Source organism: Trichosurus vulpecula, chromosome 8 (genome assembly GCF_011100635.1).
Source record: "Trichosurus vulpecula isolate mTriVul1 chromosome 8, mTriVul1.pri, whole genome shotgun sequence".
Classification (NCBI taxonomy): domain Eukaryota; kingdom Metazoa; phylum Chordata; class Mammalia; order Diprotodontia; family Phalangeridae; genus Trichosurus; species Trichosurus vulpecula.
In genome coordinates this window covers 125,475,300-125,494,504 of record NC_050580.1, presented here as the reverse complement: position 1 = coordinate 125,494,504, position 19,205 = coordinate 125,475,300, and the positions used below count along the sequence as shown (strand labels likewise).

General features: G+C 41.7%; 1 protein-coding gene across 1 annotated transcript in view; it reads right to left on the bottom strand.

The window, feature by feature from the left end:
• Positions 1-9,461: 9,461 nt before the first annotated feature.
• LOC118829620 (NT-3 growth factor receptor-like) overlaps positions 9,462-19,205 on the bottom strand; it is a 99,361-nt gene continuing 89,617 nt past the window's right edge. The window contains exons 6-7 of the mRNA XM_036736569.1: positions 13,009-13,167; positions 9,462-9,839 (exon numbers count right to left, since the gene is read on the bottom strand). Of these exons, the coding sequence (XP_036592464.1) occupies positions 9,654-9,839; positions 13,009-13,167 (345 nt within the window). The 3' untranslated portion in view covers positions 9,462-9,653. The remainder of the gene's footprint in view (positions 9,840-13,008; positions 13,168-19,205) is intronic.

Sequence of the window (19,205 nt, the reverse complement as noted above, 5' to 3'; positions counted from 1 at the left end):
ACCAGTTCTATTCAAGGCATTAAACAGGACTCTCAATGCCTGGTCAAATGGTGGGATTTTCTCTGGATGGCAAACTGGGTGGAAAATAAGTTAAAAGCTTGGTATAACCCAAGGGCAATCCTCAAGCCAGGTGTTCAGTGAGAGTCATGGAGGGTTCTACTGTTTTTGTAACTGTTGTTGCAGGACACTAAACTAAACTGAATATTAGCTCAGCTAAAATCTGATGAATAATTTGATGTTCTAGTTGAATATTTTAAAAATATGTAAGCTAAATTTCTGGTTTGAGCCAGTACACAAGGTGCCTTATTTTTGAGTTGTAATTTTCTTTGAAATAAATATTTCTTCTGGTCATGGAACTTGGTCTAGGGTTCCTAATACTGCTTGCTTTAGGTGCCACCCCTGCTGATAGATAATATTGGCTAGATGGAAAGATATTCTACAGAAAGTGGTAACCCCCAAGAACACAAAATATTAAAAATGGAAGGGTCATTATAGATCATCTAGTCCAACCCCCTCATTTTGGGGATGAGGAAACTAAGGCCCAGAAAAGATTGTTGACTTTCTCAAGGATAGAGAACTATTTGGTTTCAGAGGCAAGACTAGACCCCACATGTCCTGATCCTCAGTCCAGGTTTTTTTTCTTTTTTCAAATTATAACACATTCCTTCTTCAGTTCCCTTGAAAACATCAGACACATCTGTAAATAAGGTGGTTTTCTCTCGACAAGGAGCTGAGAAACTCATAATTTAGTCTTCCTTAAAAGGCAAGTAACCACAAAAAAATGAAACAGAGGTGAGAAATAGCAGTGAATGTCTAGGCTTGGTGTTGAAATACAAGAATAGGAAAAATAGGTAACAAGCCCAGCAAATACACTACACACATGTGCACCATAGCCATAAAACTATTAACATAAGCCACATGAATTTGGATCAATGCATATGTATACATAACATCTCATAAACATTGATAATGGAAAATGAAAAAGAATGTATGTGTGTAGAACAAAATGCCCAGGCATCTAAGACAAAATATGATACTTATTACTTTTCATATGTAGTCAGTAGGCTTTAGTTTTTTATGATGTTGGACATGTCACATTATTTTCTGTCTAAAAATGAAATAAATACCCTTCCTTGGAAGTATGGTTAGGTATTAATGTCTCCCCTAACAGAGATATCAATGGAAGTTCCCATGCATAAAAGGAGAAGTAGGGTAATTTTAAAGAAGACTCAGTTAGCAAACACCACAGAATTATGTTCCCTAGGATTCCATAGATGATTATTATGTTCTAAAATACTGAGGTTTCTTTCCAAAGACTTCTGTGTGTTTTTAGGGGAGATTTGGATCTGAAAGATGACTAGAAACCCAGGTTCAAGCCCTTTCTGAAGTCCTCAAGTTTATTCCAAGTGCCCACAAGGTTCTGACCCAATGCATTAGGTTTAGATCAGTCATTGTGTTAATTTAATTTGTTACATAGTGTCCAGCAATTGTATGAATTCATTAGTGATGATGACAATGGACAGTCACCAGCAGTTTTCATAAAAGCCTTACTGTAGTTCATAGTCCCTCTAGTGCTCTCAGATGTCCACTTCTAAGCAAGAAGAAAAGAGATCTGGGTGCTGCTTCCTGCCATAAGAGAAAGATGGGGCTTTAGAGGGAAAGGCTGTTTAGTGACCCGAGTCCATATGCATTAGTTGCCTGTGCCAAAAGATGTATATACAAGCTGGTTCACAAAATCTTGACTTCAGTAACCATCCTGTTGCATTCAGAACCTGATCTCCAAGACAGTGCATTTTGGATTCCAGCGTAGAAAGAAGTCAGCGACTTACAACTAACCCATTCTTTTGAAATCATGATTCTTCCCAGCATCTGGATATGCAGTGCAAACCATTTGTCATCAGCAGGGTGACTTTCATCCCATGATTCGTGCTTCCCTGGCATCATCATTCTAACTGAGCAAAAAGCCGGGCTCAGCATGATGGTCAGAGAAAGGGCAGAGCTCCTGCTCCCAAGACCAGATCCTCATGTTGACTCCAGGGCCCCTGTGGTTTGGTAGTACAAGGACAAGGAGATCAGTGGGTGAGGGAGCTAAAAAAGGAGGCTCTCAGGATGGACCACCATGGGATCCAGATGAGATTTACAGGAGGTATAGCCCAAGCATCTCAATGAGCTTTGCTGTAAAATTCACTGCACAGAGGTTAATCTAGATGTCAACATTGTCTGACAGCACTGAAATTACTCCAGGGCAGTGCTCCTTCTGAAGTCTTAATATAACAGTCAATTCCATCCTGCCTGAAGGAAATGAAAGTTTTCTGCTTTGTGTGCCGAATCATTCAGCACCAATTTTCTCACTGTTTGAAGTCCAAACTGTTTGTGGTCCTGGGATTCACCTCGCATTAAGACTTATGCTTATTTTGAGAAGTCCTCTTGTCAATCCCACAAAGGCAAGGGGATAGGAGCAAAGGAGAAAAAAAAAGAAAAAATCTCTTTTTACTGTTGACCACAAAAATCAAATCACCTGGGTCAGATTTCTTTATTTATTTGGCCTCTGGGGTTCTAGAGGCATCACCTCAGTAGTGTGCTATCCCTGCTTTGACAGCAGCATAAAATGGACAATCACCAGAGGAAGCAGCCTCAGACCTCTGAGGTCATGGTTGCCTCAAGGAACTTATTCCCCTGAGTATTTTCTACAAGATAACCTCTAAAAGAACGAGGAATTTTACTAGTTCTATGCTCTATTTACTGACCGCAGGAACCACTTCCATGGCTTCCTTGTCTGATGGACCTAAATAAGTTCTGAGGTCCATTTGCCTTCTGATTAAATTTTAGTGGCCTCCAACCCTTAAGAATTTTGGGAAATAAAGTAGGTGTCTTGGCTTTTATATCTCTGACTTTGATCTCTTAGAAGAAATGCCCAAGTTGCTAAGATTTTCTAAGGCAAGAGAAGAAAAGTATGGGTGGGTTTGTACACAGGCTTACACCGTGCCAGATAGCTTTGTTTAACCTTTCACTCTTTGTCCCCCTTGGCTGTTCCAAATTATGAACTAGGGACAATATCATCAAAGAAAAGGCAATTGATAACTTAGGAAAAAAGAAGACCCCGGTGACACAGCTTCCGTCAGATTGAAGAAATGGTATAGCTCACTAATTTAAGATATTTCTCTGCTCCCATCTCACACACACACACACACACACACACACACACACACACACACACACTCTTACTTTAGGTATCAACACCAGGCTAGTTTTAGCCATGACATTTGGGAAAAGGGAGGCCAATGTTTTGGTTATTTGTTTTAAACTTGGATCAAGTATAAGGTACAAACTTTCTAACTTCAGCTCAATCCAGTTCCACTCTCTTCTTCCATCTGACCCCCACCACACACACACACGCACACACACACTGACATCTCTTTAAGTTGGGGTTGAAAAATCAATCAGAAGACTATACATTAAAAAGAAAAGGAGAGGACAAGAGACTGATTTCCCCAAGTATCAGTTGGGGTGGGGTGCAGGGAAGGGAAGAAAGAAAAGGAGAAGCAATTGCTGAGGTATTTTGCCTGTTCCCCACATTCCTTCCTCAAGTGAAGATACAGAAGCTTTTGTGATTCTTAGTGCTGTTGTCATTCATTGCTCTTTCACCAAAAGGGGCTCCTTCTGAAGGGAAAAAGTTCCTATCTCATCACACTTCTTTTTCAGAGAGAAAGAAATGTTCTAGGTAGGTAAGGGGCATGAACCCCACAGCAGGCAAAGAAAGAACATTTCTGAAACAAGATCACATCCTCTGAGAAAAGATATATGCTCCAAAAAAAACTTCAACCAACTTTACAGTGATTAATTATAACTCCTGTAGCAGTTGTATCAATATTTACCACCTCCACCTTTGTTAAGAATGAATTTCCATCCTTAGATTTCAGGAAGAATAATCATTGTCTCCCTCCTCTCTCTCCCAAACCTTCTTGTGGAGAAAAGCCTTGGGGTTACCTGGAGTAACACCTGCTACTGTCATACTCACAATGGGAAGAGTGAGGCAGATAAATAGCCTGGTGAGGTAAAGCAATAGATGAAGAGTCAAATGACAACACTTTCTGGGGTTGTTTTTAGGATGTCTGCTATTCAATGATCAGGGTGTACCAAACAGTCAGTCACACACTGCAAGATGACAGACTTTCATCTAGCACATGCTTGGGGCTTCCTGGACATTTTTAGTTCTGCTTTTCCCACCTGCTGGAATCCTATGGGACTCAAAGAAATCATGTAGTCCCTCCTATCCCACATCCAGGTAAGTCTTCACAGAATCATGTTACAAAATAGCCCTCTTATGATGATGAAATATCTTCTTAGATGGCTATCTATTGTCTGAAGACATTTCAGAGGTTGCATTTTCTAGAATCCATTCCAATGTCTCAGCATTTCTGAGAATGAGTATGAAAACCTTCTATTCTACAAAGGGGGTTTCCCTTTAAAACTTATGAAGCAGGAATCATTTCATGTAATGCAGAATAGGGACGTGAAGCTTTAAGAAACCAAGCCACAGGGGTCATAGGGCCAAAGCCAACAGGATACTTTACATACTGAAGTCCCAGCCAGAGGGAGTGGGAGAGGAGAGAGGAATTATAGGAGTGGCAAAAACAGCCAGGCAGGACCTCAAGATGAAAGACTGGCACCCAAACAAAGTTGCCAGTGCTGAGACTACCATCAGCTTAAGAGATATGTGAGGGTAACTATTGTGTCAGGACTGCCACACTCAGTGTTCAAGAAAGCTAAACATTGCTTCAAAGGCTGCATTGCCAGAAGGACAATAAAACAGACGCTATTCTACTTCAAAATAGTGAACAAGGAGGATTTATTGAACTGGAAACAGTTTCTGGTAACACTGTAGCCTCAGAGAAGGTACCTTTTGCCACCCTCAAGGTCTGTGGCACCCTCTGAATTCTACCCCATTTTGGCTATTCTCAAAGACTCTGAATCCTGAAATAGGAAATTTGGGATCAAAATAGCTATGTCTAGTAACTGAAGACTGTACATTGCCTGAACCTACTCTAGAATTTGTATATGTGGGTGCATATTGAGGGCATTGATGCTAAACACAGAAAAGTTGCCAACGGGACCCAAATGCCCTATTCACTCCATCAATACACTTTAACGGTAGCAACCGCCACATCTTCACCTGCCTTCTAGAGATCATGATAGTGTGGTATAGTGGAAAAGAGAATGGGATGTGGGTTTGAGTCTCATGTCTGCCCCTTATTATCTGGGTGACCCTGAGTAGGTCATTTAATCTCTCTGAGCTTCAGTTTCCTTACCTGTAAAATGGGAGAAGGAATAGTGTTTGTACTACCTACCTCACAGGGTCTTTGTGAGGAAAGGGCTATCTTAAAATCCTGAGACAGAGGGTGGGCAACTACTAAGTGCTATCAAACACATGAGACCATTAGGCTTATTCATGATTCCTTCACCCCATGTTCCTTCCCCCCTCCCAAAAAAAAGCAGAGGAAAGTATCAGATTCCAACTATTTTCTTTTCTATCAAAACAAAGATACTATTGTACTGCTGCCCTCTGCCAAGAATACTACTTGGTTTTTTCAATTATGGATTTTCAGAGCTGAGAAGGACCTTAGAATGTCTCTAGTCTCTAGTTAGAATTAGTCTCTAGTTTCATTTTACAGAAAAGGAAACTGAGGACACAGGAAGAGATGTGACTTACCCCCTGTGGGAACCACAATTAATCACTGGCAAAGCCAGGTCTTTTGACTTCCATCCCCATGCACTTTGCATTAAAGCCCACTGCCTGACTTCTGAACTTTATATTCTGCTAGTCTATCTTCCTTGTTCTCCAGATTGACAGACCTTGTGCTCTAGAGGCTGATTCTTTTCCCACCATGGAAATTAAATGACAGCTCTCCTGGGGACGGAGGGGGAGTGGAGAGGGCTACAAAGAACTTCCTCCTGTCTTGTATGAGCCCTGTCTCAAGAGACAGCTTGTACAGGGCAGGCTGAGTGAAGAAAGCACCAAGAACTCTATCCCATTGGCCACAAGTGGGGTTAGGGTTTGCCTTTAAACTCCACCCCAGGTCAAAGCAAGTAATTACGGGGTGGGGCTCAGGGCACACCCCAAGTAAAGAAGGCTTAGAAAGTCAAAGAAGCTGTCTCCAAGAGGAAAGAGTTTTGTAGGAGCTCCCAACCCAGAAGTCATTTTTCAGTCATTAAAGGGGGATACTGATGAGAGTAAAACAGCAGAGACTAGCTCCTGGGTCTTAAGAATTTCACACAAAGCCCAGTCAGGGCAAAGGGCAAGCTATGAGGCCCAATCCTGACCAACATTCAAACACAATCTACTAATTAAGCCCTAAAAAAGAGAATGTGAGTGTGTGTGGGTGGGGAGGGGATCTTTTTAGTGGTAGCAAGGAATTTGGGACTGGGTAAGAGAAATCCACTTTAACAACATATTTAACTTACGGTTTCAGGGGGAAAAAGTCATAAAGCTTGACCAAGTCAGGGGAAGCCCAGGAAAGAAGAAGCACAAGGAGAAGGACACCGAACAGTACTTAGTATGATCCTAGCACAGCATATTTGATCTGGAGGAGCTCTTAGAAATCGAAAGTGCAATGCTTTCATTTTATAGCTAGAGGACTGACACCCAGAGAGGTTCTGACTTATCAATTCTGCCTGATGATTAGAAGATTAATCTAGGTTTTCCCCATGCAACACCAGGACAAGTCCCCATCACCTTACATAGCCCTATTCATTTCTCTCTTTGTCTCCTTTCTTCTCTTCGCTCCTAACATATGGACATTGTTCAGTTGCTCCCAAGAGCATCTCAACAGGCCAAATGGACAACTCATTCAGATCCCACTCAGAACCAACAGTAGGCAGCAAAGTCAAAGGACAGGAGGAAAGCAGCTTCTGGCATTTTCCCACCCCCATCCATTTCCATTTCCATCCTCTAACTGCAACAAGGCAGCTTAAATAGAAGGATAGGGTCAGCTAATCATTTTAATCTCATTCTCAGGGCTCCATGAAAGCCCAGAGGAACAGCATTCTTTCATTAGACCGGTGATTATTCACAGTATCAATTTAAAACCTCTTTGTCCACTTGCGGGGATCCAACTACAAAGATCCCACGTCTTCTTCTTCCTGCTCCCCTGTTTATTCATTAGCCAATATGAGGTCTGAAGAATAACATGACCAAGAAAAGAGAGGCCAAGCTATCTGTTGGGAGATGGGCAGCAAGAGGAGCAGATGATTTTTACCTGTAATCATTAGTGCTTTCCTGGAGTGGAGAATTTTCCTTCCATCTCCTTTGGTTCTTCCCTCTCTACTTACTCCCTACACCCCTTTGCATGAATACTTTTCTCATTTACCAAAAAACAAACACCAAACAACAAAAGCAACACTGCAGGGTTCTGTTGGGCAATTAGAGAGCCCAGAGTTTAACAAGGCTCCCAAGGGCTAAGAAGAACAGATAGGCAAATAGGATAGATCAGCAAAATATTCTTTTTACAAGGTGAGATCTTGCCCCCATTCATCCATGGAAACCCCCCAACCATTTCCGGGGGCTTTCTGACCACATCAACAGTGAGCAGAGACCAGACCAAGCTCTGGACTAGCCTCTTCTGCTTCCAAGTCCAGCTGACCAGCCCCAATTCCACTCACCAACATATCAGAACAGTAACTTTCTATTTGAATAAAATCATTTGCCCTGGTTCCTACACAGTGGGTTCCTATATTCCAGATTAGAAGCAATTGCCATCAGCTGACAGGATGCCATGGGATGTAGATGTGTTCTTAGAAGAGCAGGGAAGGAAGTTTCCCCAGCCCTTAGGCTGAGGCTCCAGTTATATAGAGGCATGATTTCCACTAGTCTCTTAGGTAGTACCGGGCTAGGAATTAGGTTGAGATTTAGGAAGAATAGGGGAACAGTAACATTATTCCTTCCTATCATGACAGGCACTCTTTTCTGTTCTCTCTCCTGACTGTAGTCAGTCCCAGAATAGTACCCAGGAAGGCAATGATTCCACTGGCAATGGGGTAGGAGGAGCCACTCCCCTTGCCCAGGCTGTACTCATTCTCTCTCACTGGTCAGGGCTCTGTCCTCATTAAGATGCCAAGGCTGCTGCAGTGGCCACTCATTGAATATCTTCCAGAGAAAGCTCTTTCCCTCCCCCTCCCTGCCCACAAAAGCTATTCCTCACCCTCTGCATTTTCACAACAGCTCAAAGGCAGATGCATCAATCCTTTCAGGGGCTTGGGAACGTGAAGAGAATGGCAAAGTGACTGGGTGCAGGTGCCCAATAGGTTTTTCCCCATCGACTCTTTCCCCACTCTGCTCTCTGCTGCAAATACCACCTTCTCCTTTGTCATGTCCTATCTCCCCTTTTCTCACTTTGCAATTCAACATGTATCTGAATGATGGGGGTGGGGAGGGGAGCAGGGAAGGGTACGAAGGGGGGATAGAATGAAAAGGGGAGGAGACCCAGTGAAGAGAGAATCCTAAGGAGACATACCTGGATGCTACAAGGAACTAAAAGTTGTTCTGATTGAAAACCGCAGCTTGTTAGACCCACAGAAATGGGACAATATGGAGGAGCTTGTATTCCCCACCCCCAACATCTCTCCAATGACCTAAACGCAAAGGATAGAAAGTGAAAGCTGTTTGTCACAAGGGATGGGTGAACAATGGCATTTCCAGGGGGGGGTTGTTTGTTTTTGGGGGGTGGGGTGTAGACAGGTCTTTTCCCATGGTTCTTTAAGGCGAGGGAATCCTTAAGAGGATAGATGACAAACCCCCTTCCAAGTCCAGCAAAGAACTTGAGCCCAGCCAACACCAAAGTCTCCTCTTGCTGCTGCCATTATTTTGTGTTCTGCTGTTTTTTTTTTTTCTGCTTATTTACCTGTAGGGAGCATGATGGTATGTCCCCAAAACATCAAGTCTGTTTAATAATCAGTAAATTAGAAAATTGTCCTGAAGTGGGAAAAGAGAAAGGGATAGGGTAACATTGGAGTGGAAAGTAGGGTAGAGATAGAATTTAAAGGACTAGGGTAGAAACCAGACGAGTTCCCAGAGAACAGGGCTCTGGTGTGGCTTTTTCCTGGAAGGAGCCATCTACCCCAGGACTCTATTCAGACCTTCAGTGCATATCATACATGAGCAGCAGGACTCTCACCCCACCTCAACTCTTCCCATCCCAACAAGAAGATTGTCTCTCTGCATTGTCAAGGGTCTTCAGCTCTGAACAGCTAGAGCAGAAGAAGCATACACAGCAGGGGCCAGTTGCTGCGGCCACAGCTTTAGTTAAAGGGTTTTCCATTATTTTTAATACTTTTAAGGTTTTCTATATTTCTGTTGTTGTTGAAGTCATAACTTTCTGTAACAGCAGCTTCTCTCTGTATTGGTGTGGAAGGTATCTCTGCAGATTATATATATATATATATATGTATAGATATATATGCATATAGCTATATATACACATATATATGCGCCAAACTGCCTTACAGGTTGTCGGGTTTTGTTTTGTTTTTCAGTGTTGTATGTGTAGCAGGCACTTGAGTTTATATGAAGATGTTTGCTTCAGTCAGGGAGGAAAGAAATGGGGAATAGGGTAGGTAGGAAAGAAGTAGGGCAGGGAAAAAGAAGGAATTTTTGACCACTAGCCAAGGATGTCCAGGTAAATTGGGGTGGCCTTCCCCAGAGCATGAAGAATTTTGTAGATTTCCTTGATATTGAGCCTCTGCTGGGGTTCCCTCTGCCAACATCCCAACATGATGTCATAGACCTCCTTGGGACAAACCCGGGGCCTCTCCAAGACACGACCTTGGGTAATGCATTCAATAACCTAAAAGAGAAAAAAATGAGATAAAGGAAGAAGGAAATTCACTCTCCCTATTCCAAAGCCTTGTACATTTCTTCCAAACCTAGGACCATAAAAAGAAAATGCTTAAATGGAAAACTTCAACAGCAAAAAGAGTCATTGTGGTTAGAGGCTCTGCTTTGCTTGTGGTTTGGGTTGAGAGGCACTGATTTTTCTGCTATTTTATCATGGCATATGCCAAGAGTGAGATAGGGGAATTGCCAAGTTTGTCTACATGAAATTTGTCCCCAGTCTCTCCTTATGACCAATCATACCTGCTCAACCAGTTTTCTTAGTTCTCCATTATTCATTTTGCTACACCATACTGCTTTCCTATTTCTTCCTGTGCCTGCTGCATGTTTGAGCCCCCACCCCCACCCTCACCTTACTTAGCCTTTACTTCCTCTGGTCTGCCTCCTCTTCTCCTGCCTTGAAGGATTCTGATGATCACATTTACTACAGTCTCTTTTCAGTGAGGATCATTTAACCATGCCACTCAACTGCTTACATACCAGGAATAACTTCCAAATACCATTTACCTCCAATTAAAACTTCTCTCAAAATTGGCTGCCCCTTCCATACCACCCTTAGTTCACACACTTCACCCTAATTCTGGTCTACTATGGAACATCTCTTTGCTTAGACCCATAAACACATCATTTGCACTCACCCTGGAGTCACTCAAATATTTCAACTGCCCAGCCAACATCAAACCATTTCCCCTCTCCTCTTCAGCACCTTTCCTAGGGCTCATGTTTCCTCCATGAACTTGTCCAGAGTAGCTTACCTAACTTCAATTGTTGTATGACCCACTCCTATACCCCAGTCATTCTCTTTCCTCCTCTGCAGATGTAGGGTTGCACAGGAACATATCTCTGTGCTGGTGTTTGGCTGTATATCTCTGTTCTTTCCATTTTTACACCTTGTGTCTTTGTACAAGTCCCCTCTCCCATCCTTGAAGTCAAAGTACCTCTTTTTTTTTAAACCATTTCCCTCATGGTGCCTAGAATAGTCATCCCTGTGTGTGTGTGTGTTCGTACACACTTGCAGATACCAGCATGCATGCCTGTAAGTTTCAAGTAACATAACCATTTAGAAAATCCCAACTACATCAATGCCTCTATTCACCCTTTAGCCTGGGATATCCATCTTGGCTCATAACTTGACAAACCTGTTTGATCCACAGCTGTGCTTTTTCCAGCTGTCCCATAATGTCTATTGGACCCCCTAACTAGCTGCACCACCATGAGGCTTCATCCTTAGCTGGCTCAGACCACCAATGCCAAGAAAAACATTGAGTTTTCCCCTCCAGTGTGGGACTATTCCATTTGGTCATTCCATGAGGGTGAACTAACTATGGGGTATTTGATTCCTTCTCTGCAGATTCTGGAAGTACACATAGCCAGCGGACATTCAACCAGATATGGGTGGGGAGGGGAGGTGAAGGACAGGGCATTGGCTTCAATACCAAATCTTTGCAAAGCATTTCATTTCATGTCAATTTATATTTTAAAAGCACTTGTTTGTGCAAAGCTGTAGAGACTTAGAGATAAAAGGTGTCCTAGTCCATGCCCTCAAGTGGGGAAAGGAGGAAGGAAAGCACTCCCTGTGTCTTGGGGGTTGATTGTTCCTGGGTTCCTGTGACTCTTGTGAGCCACCTTTCTTCTTCTCAACATTTTGCTAACAGGGAGAGTTCTGTGCCAAAGGGGAAAAAAACATTAACACCCACAGGCCAAGGTCTTTGGCACCAAATATTCCACACACAAAAGCTGTAAAAAGTGAGTAAGTGAGAGAGTGAGAGAGAGGGAGAGAGAGAATGTGTGTGTGTGTGTGTGTATGTGTGTGTATGTGTGTGCGTGCATGCGCGCGCACATGAGCGTGTGTTTTCTCTCCCAGGAAACAGTAATAATTCAAAAAACCACCATAATAAATAGCTTCTGCCATCAATTCTTTCATTTTTTTGAAAGCTCTAAAAATGTTTTGTGCTACTTTGGGAAACAAAGAAAAGCCCCACTGAGCTTGTGAATGGTGAGATATCAGAGATTTAAAGAAACACCTTGGTTTTCTTCTTTGAAACTCACTTAATTAAGCAGTCAGGGTACTTAAAAGAAAGAGAGCAAACACCGCTTCCAGAAAAAAAAGGAATACTTCTGAAATTTCAGGAGAATTTGCCTCTACCCTTCTTACGGATGTCCTACAGACAAAAGACTGAACAAATGAAAAGTCATTGTACAACAGTCCTGGCATCCATTATAGTTCTGAACTGATTGAGGGGGTCAGATCTGAATCAATCCAATTTTAAGGATCCAGTTAGTAGCTGCCCTTAAAGATCTGTCCTGGACCTAGTCTGTTTTCAGTATGAAAGACTCAGTAGGCTAGCTTGACTCTAGGGTTACCCCCATGGCATTAGATCTACTGGTGGGGGAGTCTGGGATGGTTTCCAACTAGCTTCTTAAGCATGCCCTAGAGTAGAGTTCTTAACCTTTTTTGTATGTCATGGTACCTTTGGCAGCCTAGAGAGGCCTATGGACTGCTTCTCAAAATAATGTTTTTGAATACATAAAATAAAAATAGATAGGGTTATGAAGGAAATTAATTATATTGAAATATATTCATAACTAAATGTAAGTTCATGGACCCCAGCTTAAGAAGCCCTGTCCTAGGGTGAAGATGAATCCCTAATTGGGCTTCACAACAGCCCATAAAATATCTCAAACCTCCTGTAGATCTTTTGGATAAGGAAAGCTGGAAACTCTTGGGTCTTTCAAAACTTTACTGAATAGGCTCACCTGGACAGGCTATAAACTGACCTTTGGGGGATAAAGAATGAGATCATGGGTCCCCATGCATCTTCTCTCATTTATTGAAAAGTGTACCACTCTCATATTCTACAAAGCCCCTACAACCACAACTCTATACTCCATATATTTCCCCTCACATTCATCCTTTAATTTTATTTTGGCCTTATTTTGTTGATGACCTTCACTCCTACTTCACCCACGCCCACTGAACTCCTGAGTACATTATCTCATGATGTAGAGCCTCTCTTCACTTTTCTAAAGTCTCAGTTCTTCATATCCAAACCCTAGCTCAAACTCTATCTCACTTCTCCCCCACTCCCCAGCAATCCTTAAATATGAATCTAAGTCAGTACCTCTGTGTTTGAGAGCTGAAACCAAGGCTGTTTGCCATAGGTGAAGATCTCCCAGAGGATCACCCCAAAGCTCCAGACATCACTCTCTGTAGTGAACTTCCTGTACATGATGCTTTCTGGAGGCATCCAGCGAATAGGCAGCATGGTGTGACCTCCCACCTATGAGGAAGCAGAGACAGAAATTCGCAATGGGTGATCCAATGACTAGATTCCTTTCTGGATTGTTATTTCCACACATATCCCACCCACAAGATCATTTAATTCACTCATGATCCCACACAGGCCATAGCTATATCCAACCTATAACACAAGGTTTATGGATGCATTGCTATCTAAAATATTGACAGCATCGATGGGTAACATTCAATGGACTAACATTTAGACTGAGAGTCAACTGAGCCTGTGGACAGATCATAAGTCAAGAAAATGAGTAGAAGATAAAGAATTCAATGTGTCATGAAAACTGTGAAGAGATTTAAGAAGAAAGCTTGGAGGATATGCCTTTTTGAAAGATGCCTTTTTTTTAGAGAACTATACAATCACTGGATTGGGCCCCAAGAACAGCAAAGCCTCACTACCTGGGGACGGAGGGAATTGGCATGCTATCAAGTTAGGGTTCTAAAATATGGCAGCTTATTCTCACTGGTTCTGTATCTAGACACCATTTCATATGAATCCAATCTTCAAAAAAAGTATTTTTATATCATATTCACAAACTCTGAGTAGATATCCATGGACTCAGGTTTTGAGGAACAACAAGAAAGTCCACAAAAGGCATACAAGAATTTTGGTGGACCAAGTAAGAATTGGAAGAAAATATTTATAAGACTACAAAAGCATTAATAAGTGGTTTCTTAAATACATGAAATTCATAGTGAACCCCCTTGATTAATTCAGTGGAAAAGGGTATTTTGAGCTGTGTAATCATTACAATGACTAGACTTGGCCTTGAAAAAGAAATGAGAAAATACAACCCCTTTATTTGCAAAGGTGGGAGAATGGTAGATAGGGGAACACTGCCTATACTGTCAGAACTGGTTGAAATAACGGTAAGTTTTGCTGAAGATTTTTTCCTCTTTCATTCTTTGTAATAAGGTTCTCTGGGTAGGGAAATGGGACAAATATATTTGGAAATGAATGTGAGGTGAAAATAACAGTAATAAAAATTGAAAAAAGAGAAAAAGGTATATTCAGAAAGGTCAACGAAGGAGATAGCACAGATGTAATTATTCGCATATATTTAACTGAAGGAAAAGAATAGAGGAAGTCCTGTTGCCACGTAAATTAGAGGCATTAGACTAAGAAATAGCAGTAAATACATTGGATATTATAGATAAAATTGATCATCTTGGTGAAATAAATTACCAAGACTTTGGGCATCTACTTTAGACTCAGGAAGGGACTGATAGGTGAAATTATGAACAGATTGGCCCAAATATCAAATCCAGTGGTTACCAATGGCCACTGTGCTAGCATCTTGATAAAAGTAGAAAGAATATTGGCTTGGGCATCAGAAAAGCTGGACTTGAATCCTAATTCTGCCCATTACCCACCTGGATCATCTTTGACAAGAGCTCTCAGGGCTTCAATTTCCTTACGTATAAAATGAGGTGTTTGAACTAGTCGACCCCCTGATTTCTATTCCATACCAAGACCAATAATTCTAGATTACATGTACTACAGTATATTCAATCATAGGATAGGAATATAATGGAACACTAGTATGCTATAAGAAACAAGGAAAAAAGATGGTTTCCAAAAGACATGGGAAGACACTGTATGAACTGATGCAGAATGAAATCATGAAAACCAGAAGAATGATTTATGCTATAACATCAATAATGTAAAAATGAATTATTCTGGCAGACTTAAGAACTCTGATCAGGGGTTGGCGAACAATGGCCTGTGAGCTAAAAAAGGTTAGCTAGCAAGGGTCTGAAGCTGGCTTTGAACTCTGGTCTTCCTGTCTTCAAGCCCAGGGCTCTATCCACTATACTTCCTAGTTGTCCTAGGAGTCAGGAAACCTGGTTACTAATCCTAGCACTGCCATTAACTATCTGTGTGACTTTTGACAAATTGTTCCTTACCTTGGAAGGTTCATTTTTCTCAACTGTAAAATGATAATGTAAGACTAGATAGCCTCTCAGGTTCCTTTCAAATCTAAAACCCTCAGATTCTAATCTAAGAAAAGCTGGAGATGAAAGCAGAAAAAATTTATGCAGAAAAAGATCTTGGCCATGGGAAATTGGTTTGAGGCAGGGTGGGGCAGAGTGCCACAGGGAGAGGAAGAAGCTCTCCCAACAACCACACCGTGTTCAATTTAACAAACTTTTATTCAGTACTTGTTGTGGGGCCAGGTACTCTGCCTAAAGAAACAGAAACAATAATCCCTACCCTCAAGGAGTTTATATTCTACTCGAATTTAATATAAAACAGATTTCTTTCTAACAGATATAGAAGAAAGCATAGTTGCATGTGCTTATTGGGCAAGAAGGAACTTATTCAGTGTAAGTGCTTGGGGGGTCAGAAACATTTGGAACCACGTCTGGGGTACAATGAATTTCTGTGACTGTATTTTATTTCTGCCAAATCTTACTCCTGAGCAGCATCTTTAGTCTCCTCGTGAGAAGGGAAAAACAATATTTTCTAGTGGAAAGAGCATGGACCTTGAAATACAAATGAAATCCAAAGGCCAGCCTTCTAGTCTTTGCTCTGACACTTATTGGCCATGTGGCGCTGGGAAAACTATATAATTACCTGTTGCCTCAGTATCCTTTTCTGTAAAATGAGAATAATCACCTGGTGGATTGTTGTGAGGACAATATTTTATCCACTGTAAAGAGCTTTGAAAATCTAAATGACTATCACTCTCAAGGGGAAAGGCAGGTGAGACGGAAAGAGCCAGCTCCCAGAAGCAGCTTTGAACCACAAGGGACTGGACAAACTTCAGAAATGCTCCTCTGCCAGTACAGTACAACAGTCCTCTCTCTCCCTGTCCTGTCTTTCTCTGCTTGAAAACCAGGATCACCAGCTGCAGGGGAATAGCCAATCACCACGTGCCAAATAGCAAGTGTTTAAAGCCCTGTGACTCTCTCAGTGAGAGCAAAATGTCCTATATTGTGAATATCTTCCCTTGCTTTCCCTGATGAACCTGCTTTCAGAAACCCTCAGCAGGTCCACTTTTGCTTTCTACTGCTATCCTGCCAGGAGTAAGGACCTGTATCTCCCCTTCACTTATTTTAAGTGATTGATTCGACTCCTTGGTGTCAGAGTGGGCCAATTGCCCTGGTTTAAAGGGAAACTCCACTGTGCTACCGAGGGTTGTCTAATCATTGCATCCAATTACACAGGAAAGGAAATCATTAAAACAAATTGGGCCTGGTGGAATCAAAAGGAGAACAAACAATGGGAGAGCTATAACTTCTAGCCCCAAAACAAGGAAAACTCCAGTTCTCTCTAAGGAGTTCAAAAGACCTCACAGATATGATTTTCTCAAAGTTTATCATAATGGCCATTCTACAGAGAAAGAAACTGAGTCCCAGAGAGGCTGAGCATTAATTTAAATTTGCACAAGTGGATCAGTCACTGAGCCATGGGTGAGACTTCCCCTGGATATATAGATCTGTTCATTTTAAATACAGAAACTACAAAGGCATAAAGAAATTCCTGATCTTCTGGGGAGTTATAAAACCCAAGCAACTAGATTTTAAAATGTGGCCTGATAGCAAGGTGTTTTAATCAGGAAACTTCTACATAGATAGCTAGGTAAGTGCCATTTTTTATTTACTTGGTGTTAAAGTTTATCGGTTGGATCTCACAGCACATTGGATACTTTCCAAGTTTTTCCTTTTTTTAATTCTAGCATGAGCTTTCTTCATGTCTTGGAAAGTCTCCTGATTTCCCATCTGTCCCAGTGAGATCTTCCTCCTCTATTCTACTCTATGGTATCAGATGGGAGTACCAGCTGGGACCTAGCAATAAAAGGGTAGTTCACACCAAAAGAGACACCAGCAGCAGCCACAACAGTTACATCTGTAGATAACAAAATGATGGTAGCACGTGTTCTATATAGGGCTTTGAAACATCACATATACAGAACATAGTTCATAGGCACAGAATGATGAGTTTATTAGAGTGTGAACATAGTTACATTTCTACATATACCACATACCAACTGATTCATCTCAGCTACATAGATGCCTTGGAATCTCCTCTGGGAACATTTAGGAAACAGCTTGACAAATACCTTTCTGAGATACTTTTGATATACTCCTGCCTAGTCTCTCACTCTCTTCTCGATTTCCTTGATCAAAGATATGTGTAGATTCAAATGGCCCGTTGAAGCAGCTTTGAAAACAGCTTCAAAATCTATTTGGGTACTTTCTCAAGAAAAATAAAGATAACCCATCTATGTCTGCCCATCCTGCGCAACTTTTGGCTGCATCCTTCTGTAAAACTACCTCTAGGGACCTTCCTCTCATTGTTTTGATTTCTTGCATACCAGTAGAGAATATGGGCTATCCAATGTTGATCCTTTATTTTTGATGCATGACCCACCCATCTCTTTTTCTGGCCAAATATTTCCCTGATGACAACCTTTACACACCTTCTCCTGAGTCATTCCATTTTGTAATGCTTACCCAAGCCCACCATGTTCCTCTCTATTGCCCTCTGAGGGATCCTCAACTTTCAAGCCCACCATGTTCCTCTCTATTGCCGTCTGAGGGATCCTCAACTCTCAAGCCCACCACGTTCCTCTCTATTGCCCTCTGAGGGATCCTCAACTCTCAAGCCCACCATGTTCCTCTCCATTGCCCTCTGAAGGATTCTCAACTCTCAAGCCCACCATGTTCCCCTCCACTGCCCTCTGAGGGATTCTCAATTCTGATGCCACTTTCCTTTATATCTTCATACATCCATGACTGTTAAGAAACAGAAAGACCAAGCTCTACTTGCTGGTCTTCTACTAGCTCTTCATGTGTGTTCTGCCAAGACAATAATTTAGCATGCTTATGTATAAGTACACAGGTTTCCTTGTCCTGGAACCAAGCTCCAGACTGCTTCTGACACAGATGCCTCCTTTCCTTTCCTACTCCCTCCCTCCCTAAATACCTATGGGGGTATGGCTTCCAGGTGGCTTCCTGGCTGGAGAAACAATGAGAGGATGTGTAATCCCTATTTGGAGAGTACTTTGAATTCTTTGAGAAAAAGATTCTGAAGAACTCACAAAGGTATGATTATAGTATTGCTTTCCTTGGAAGGGACTTTGTGGGCAGACTTACGCAAAAGGCATATATTTAATGGAACCTTTACAGAACAACACAGGATGAAACTCTAGCCTTAGGTTTAGGGAAAACCCTTGGAGTCTTCAAAAAGTACAATGTTTCTAAGAGATGAGCTGCTTAGCAGTGTGAGACTGGAGGATAAAAGGCCTATTATAATTCCACCCAACTCTTACCTACAGAGGGGATATGCTTGGAGCAAGAGTTCTCAGATTGAAGCCCTAGGAACACACTCCCCAGTTACAATTTCTTTCTTTGTTTTCTCCAAGTCTTGATGAAATAACAAGTTCTCATCGCAAGACTTCAGCTTTGAGGATTTCTACTACTCCTTACTGCTCCAAGGATTGACTTTGTAAAGAGAATTATCTGCAAGTGCAAGGAGTAGAATGAACCTCTTAGTGCTGATTTTCTGAGCCAGAAAAACCTAGGCTTGTTGCCTTTAGCCTATACCAAAATGTGTGAGTGATTAGGAGAAGTGGCAAAGTTTGGGGATGCCAATAAAGGAGTTCATTTCATGGAGCAAAGCTAAAAAATTTAGCCTTGAAATGAGCTCAGATTCATGATCCATACTACATTCAACTGACTGAACATCTAGGGTTTCCTAAGCAGGTGAATGGTGGCAATTAAGGTAGGTGAGAAAATTCACATCCAAGATGAAGCCAAAAGTAGACCCTGCTCTGACTCAGAAATTGGAATAGTTAAGTTAGATGACAGTTGAATTTCCTAAAAATGAGGTATTTTTGAGAAAGTATTTAGCCTTCATAAAAGGAGACACAACATATTTAATCACATTTTTCCAAAGAGAGGGGCAGCATGGAGAATTTTTTTAGGACCAAGGTTCAAATCCTACTTCATGTATTTCTTCGCTCTGTGACCCTGGCCAGTTCTTTCACCTTTCTCATCCTATTTCCTCAT